Genomic DNA, 6,379 nt, shown 5'->3' with positions numbered 1-6,379 from the left:
CTTACGGCCACAACTAATTGCTGGGCGGCGCCGTGCGTACCTGTAGCCCAATATGCAGGTGGGTGGCCACACCTCTCCCCCTGTCTTTCCTTTTCATCTGATGTCCCTGTGGTGGTGGCTGCAGCGCTGCGGGCAGAAGCTTTGTTTGGCATGGTCACCATTGTGGCACACCTTCGGCTCTCTCCTCACCCATACAGGTATTGCGCTTTGCCTCGTTCTCCTTATTTGTGTGCGCACTGTGCGTATTGGTGAGACCGGTCTGTATTCGTTGTAGTGTGGCTGTGACTGGTTGGTGCTGGGGGAGACGGATCGCCCCGGTCGGAGCTCCTAGGGTGTGGTTCGGTCCACGTGGTAGGTCGGCGTTTTCTACCATTCCCTGTCTTGTGTGTCACACAGCTCCCAGTTGATTATTGTTATGCGTTCTGCTGCAGTGTGATTGAGCCGCCAACCTTTGCGGCTCTCAACCTCCTGACCTCTGTGGGGCTCCAGGGTTGCCACTCGTCCCGTAAAATACGGGACCGTTCCGTATTGAAAAGTAAAATGTAGCCTAGGCTACTGTCCCATACTGAATCAATACCGGACGTAATTTGTCCCTCATGTCTGTGCACACCCTGCTCTACTGCATAAACTGTTTTTACATGCTTGGAATGACATGAGGAATATTTAACTCAAAGAGTTTCACGTGACATAGCTGAAAAATAATCAGAATTTGCAGAGGAGAATGTCACAGAATGACAGGTCTGTCAATCTGTGTCATCGTTGCCATGGTTACGGAGACTCAAATGCTCAGGACTCCCGTTAGCGCACTCACTGGCTACGGTTACATGATGGCTTCTCATTCGGAATGAAATAAATCTGAATGAAATCATTCGGAATTAAAGTCTTTGCAGGTAGTTTACATGGGAAATATTCATTCTGAATGAGGGTTTACACGGGAGATGAGTTCAATCGCCTTTATTCAGGTCTGGGCAAGGTTTGGGCCAGGGAACGTTTCTGATTGGATAGGGGGCGGGGCGGATGTTACGTGTTCACGTTTACTTGAATAAAACACTGTAGTCCTCGCTCCGGATAACAAGATGCTTGACGACGCCGTTCTTAGTGCCTTTTTCGGGCGTGTTTTGCTTATATTCTTGAAACAGCAGTACGACAACAACCTTGTTCTGCTAATGCTTCATCTGTTGAGGAGGAGAAGGGAGGTAGAAGGTCGAAGAAGGGAGATAGAAGACCGTGCTGTGGCGAATGGAAACCGGTGAGTGCAACAAGTCCGACTGCTCTATCTCAGCCCGTTGCTATGCAGCCCGTTGCTATGCGCGCTATTACGTCATCGCGCCAGAAGGGCAAGGAAACGAGCATGCGCAGAAAGACCGGAATGAATTTAAAGAGGAATGAGTGTATACATGCACACAAAATTCTTTCATTCGGAATGACGAACGGAATAAACCACCCCCTTTAATCGGATTTAATTTTCAATCGGAATGACCGTTTACATGACCACTTTTAATCGGAATGGCCTTTCATTCCAATTAAAAGTGGAATTAAACTGTGCATGTAAACGTACTGACTGACCCGCTGACTGACGGACTGTTTAGTTATGTGAAGGTCCCTTAACGCCCGTATGTTATAGACTTAATGGACTCATAAAGCCTCACGCACGCTTGATTACATTTCTCAGTCATTGTGGAGCTGGGCGCACACATGCATGAGCTTTTTTTTACTCTCTCACAGTGAGACAGACTGATGCAGAAACACTCTTCAGTCAGTTTGCATATAGATAAATTCTGCCCGCTCCACCACTCATTACAACTGTCAGTTAAAAATACAGCTGAGAAAAAGTGAAATTTTTCAGACTGTCTCGCACTGGCGAGGTTCTCCAACAGCTGTCATGACGCGCGACCATTACGAATGACTAATACGACCCGCACCACTTATTCCTCACATGTAGGTGTGACCTGCCAGGACCTGACAGGAGGCAAAACAGAACAGGATTATCTTTAGCACCTCATGACAGTGTTTTAATCACCCTCTTTCCCTTTTTTGACAGGTGCTGTGGGTGCAGGGCAGCAGTCCAGTCCCCTGGTGGTGTTTCTCACAATTCCTTTTTCATTGGTGTGCAGTGTCACAGGTGGTTAGTTTGTGAACCCCTCTCCCCTTTTTGATTCCCTGCTGTCGTGGTTAGCCCCAGCCTAGTCTCGCCACCAGACAATCAGAGATCTCCGCCTTCTGATAGTTTGGGGACACTCCTTTCTAAAGTGTGTTTAACACACCGGCGAAAACGGCCAGCAACAAAGCAATGCCTCTTGCATTTTTGAAAAGGACACGCCTTCTCGGAAATGTGCGCTCCCCCTTTTCTCGTCCGCAAGGAAATAAACACACAGAGAGCTTAAAAATGGATGCCGAGAGATTTAACTCCGTTTTATCAAATGTGTGCTCATCCGTAAAGAAAATATTTTTTCCAGCGAATGTCTTAGTTACAACATTATTGAGCTAACTGGAGTAGTTTCATGTCGTATCCGACAACGGGAGGCTTTTAACAGATGACGTCCTGATGTTAGCTTTGCTGCTGCTGTTAGCTGTCCCTGTCAGCTGCAGCCACTGATGCTTTCTAGACATCGTGATTTCCCAAAACTGAATAAATACCACACATAGCAACACAAACGCTAGAGTTCAGCGAGCCACCGAAGGACCGCCCTGCAGATTTACTATTGGTTCTGCAATGTAGGAAGTTTTTTTAAACGCTGAAATTGTATCCGCCCATCTAAACACAAAATCAGGGAGAAAGTCATCAGTCTTTAGTTAAGCAAAGCGTCTAAAGACTGACTTGTGAGTCTAGCCCCAGCCCTGTCCTCACTCTCCTAAATTCCCCTGCCTGAGTGCTAGTTATTATTAGTTTATCACTGATTAGGTCTTTATTTAATCCTGGTGTTCATGACACTATAGCTTGAAGTTGCATATTGGTTCATTTTTATTAAATAAATTCCATCTTTTTATGGCAACATGTCTCTGACCCAGTGGATTCATTCAAACCTGTTTGTCCTCATTACCTTAAAGCATTCTCAATAATTACCTTGGGTGTAATTCCCAAGGGAGCATTGCTGCAACAACCTTTACTGTCCTCCTCATGCCACACAAGTGATATTATTTACTGTAGGTGTTAACTACAGCTTAACTAAAGCCTGATGACTTTCTCCCTGATTTTGTGTTTAAATGGGCGGATACAATTTCAGCGTTTAAAAAAACTCCCTACGTTGCAGAACCAATAGTAAATCTGCAAGGCAGTCCTTTGGTGGCTCGCTGAACTCTTGTGCTTGTAAACATAGTCCCACTAGAAACACGTGTAGCGATACAAAATGGCTCAGCCGTGCTCGCAGAAAACGCCGTCAAAGTTAGTGGATGTTTGTCGCGTTTGTGGCGACACATTCTCACCAACTAAAAGAAACAAACATAATCTTTTACAAGGCCATGACTCATCCGCCCTTTCTTTTTTGTTTTTAATCCAGTACCAGAGAAAGTGGTTACAGTGCTATGCTGCAGCCAGAGATAAAGACTGATCACCAACCATGAAGGCCAGCACTTCTAATAGGACAAGCATCATCATCTTCGTCTTACTGGTTGTCTTTGTCTTAGTCTTTGTGCTACTAAACATGCAGGTAAGAATATGATTGTTGGACTGCTTGAAGGGTAGATGCTGATTACAGTAATGTTCCTTACTGCACATAAATATCATTTGAGTTAAAAGGTATTTTCCCTCTGAATCCTGCAACTGTATTCCCAGCCCTGTACTGTATGCAGTACAGTTCAATGTGTCTCACAGCTGTGAAAAGCTTCCTCTGTCATGTCAAACCACCAGGTGTCAAACAGCCTCTCTAGTGCTTCTGGGCCAATGACATATACATTTTAGTAAACAGGGCCTTGCAGCATCCATAAAGAAACCTATAGGCCCGTTTCCACTGAAGAAGTTCCTGGTACTATTTGGGGGGCAGGAACTACTACAGGAACGTCCTCTCACTCAGCCCTCTCAACTGCCGTGTCTCCCCTGAGAGAGCGGAGTAGGAGGAAGGTTCCTGTAAAGTTACCAGGCTCTGGATGTGACCTAATCGTTGTGCGATCATTTTGACTGGGGCGATGTAGTGGCGTAGGGATATAGTTAGCTGTTAGCCGTTAGCGGTGTCTGTATTAACTCAATAACTCAATAAACGGTCCATGAAAAAAACATTTTTTCCAGCGGATGTCTTAGTTACAACATTATTGAGCTAACTGGAGTAGTTTCATGTCGTATCCGACAACGGGAGGCTTTTAACAGATGACGTCCTGATGTTAGCTTTGCTGCTGCTGTTAGCTGTCCCTGTCAGCTGCAGCCACTGATGCTTTCTAGACATCGTGATTTCCCAAAACTGAATAAATACCACACATAGCAACACAAAACTGCTTTGCTAGCTCAATCATGTTATAACTAAGATATCCGCTGGAAATTTTTTTTTTTTCACAGACCGTATATTGAATTACTGAATTATTACAGGCACCGCTAACGGCTAACAGCTAACAGCTAACGGTTAGTCCAGCTAATCTACAATAACCATAGTAATTATAAAATGTCACATCCCGCCTTGAGTATATCCAGTCAGCACCAAGCAATCCCCAAGCCCTAGCCAGGAGTCTCTGGGGCTGTTCTGAGTACCTACTCCGAGGCAGGGACTTGTTTAGCCCCTGTAAAAGTTCAGAACTCTGTCCTTCAGGGGTGGTTCCTACGGTGGAGACACACACCAATGGCCCCGGCCCCGTAAAATTAACCCAAAGTTCCTGCGGTGGAAACAGGCCTTTTGAATTTGAATTTAAAAAAATCAGGTTCTTGACTTGTGCAAAACAGATTGAGTATCTTTAACTTCTCCCATGAGCAGATGTTAACAGCAGCTATCAATCCCCCCAAAATACTCATACAGTCTTATCTCTTGGCCCTTTTGTCTTATTTTGTACATTTCCTTTCAGCACATTTGTTTGATGCATCTAATAGTCACCATCTCTCTTTTGATCCCCTGCCACTTTCAGCATAAAGTCCACCATCCTAAACAATCCACCATCAATGTATCAACAGTTTCCACTGACCCCGACAAGCGTCACAGCTTCTGCACCTTCCAGCCACACTCCCGTGAGGAGGCTCTGGAAGAACGCCTCCTACTAGACTCCATTGCTTGGCCTGAAACTCCACTTTTGCCATCTCCTGTTTCCCTGGAGCAGACCAGTGATCCAGCTCACAGCACCTTCCACATTCTCCCAAGGAGGGGAGGAGGACAGTGGCATGTAGGGGATCAGCTGGAGGTCATGATAACAATGTCTGACTTTCAGGACCATTCCAAGAAGTATGGGGGGGACTTCTTACTCGCCCGCTTGCACAACCTTAAGCTTGGTGCAGGTGTAGCTGGGCAAGTGGTGGATCATCTCAATGGGAGTTACTCTGCTGTGTTCTCTTTACTCTGGGAAGGAGACGCGCAGGTTGAGGTGATGCTCAAAACTTTTAACTCATGTTAACTGTGGTTGTTCTGTAGATGTTTAATCCGTCTTCTACATGACTGTTCACTAAGCTCGTCTCCCTTTGTTACTGTTGCTACACCTGTAAACCGTGCGCACAACACGTGCAGTTAGTAATAACAGTGGCAGAATTATCACGCAAATTTTTTTGTCATTTTAGAAACAATGGTACTTTCCCATTTCATACAAAGCCAAGGTCTCATTTCCAGCAACTGATTGTAGATTTTTAGTCAAAAACTCTGGTTCTCTATCCTACCAGGTGACGCTGGTTCACTCTAGTGAGGCTATCACAGTGCTGAGCAGGGTGACCAGAGAACATCCTGACAGGGTTACCTTCAGCAGCCTTTTCCGCTCAGGCTCACGCTCTGAAACTACCCTCTGTAACGTCTGCCTACGTCCAACCCAGAAACCTCTTTGCAACTACACTGACCTCCGTACAGGTGAGCCTTGGTTCTGCTACAAGCCAAAGAAGCTGAGCTGTGATGCCAGAATCAGCCACTCAAGGCAAATATACAGACCAAACCTCAAGGAAGACGAGAGGAAGCTCTTTCAAAGGTGAGGGAGAAGAGAGACAGGACTGGCATTTTTCATGACTTCTAATGAATACACACATCCAGTGTTATCTATGTGTCCCCTTCGTGAGAAGTTTCCAACTATAAAGATTTTTACTGTTTAAGATGATACAAATCAACATGATCAATCTTATTCACACTACCTGACTTTCCCTAAGAAACTGGATAGTCCAGTGGCCTATTTACATCCAGCGGATGTGGAGCAGTGTTAGCATTTATTTGGACTTGTGTTAACAGTCAAATGTCAATCCAGTACACATCCTGATTTTTTTATTTATTTATTT

The 6,379-nt window shown here is 45.2% G+C and overlaps 1 protein-coding gene across 3 annotated transcripts in view; it reads left to right on the top strand.

The window, feature by feature from the left end:
• The window catches only part of LOC117249642 (NXPE family member 3-like), a 28,231-nt gene continuing 21,852 nt past the window's right edge, over nt 1-6,379 (top strand). Inside the window, exons 1-6 of one of the 3 annotated variants that reach the window (XM_078165344.1) lie at nt 1-197; nt 275-351; nt 2,042-2,122; nt 3,498-3,647; nt 5,044-5,493; nt 5,783-6,078. In XM_078165344.1, the coding sequence (XP_078021470.1) occupies nt 3,558-3,647; nt 5,044-5,493; nt 5,783-6,078 (836 nt within the window). In that variant the 5' untranslated portion in view covers nt 1-197; nt 275-351; nt 2,042-2,122; nt 3,498-3,557. The remainder of the gene's footprint in view (nt 198-274; nt 352-2,041; nt 2,123-3,497; nt 3,648-5,043; nt 5,494-5,782; nt 6,079-6,379) is intronic. The other 2 variants (XM_078165346.1, XM_078165345.1) reach the window with 2 other exon arrangements.

The sequence above is a fragment of the Epinephelus lanceolatus genome, chromosome 23, assembly GCF_041903045.1.
Source record: "Epinephelus lanceolatus isolate andai-2023 chromosome 23, ASM4190304v1, whole genome shotgun sequence".
Lineage (NCBI taxonomy): Eukaryota > Metazoa > Chordata > Actinopteri > Perciformes > Serranidae > Epinephelus > Epinephelus lanceolatus.
This window is presented reverse-complemented; position numbering and strand designations above follow the sequence as displayed.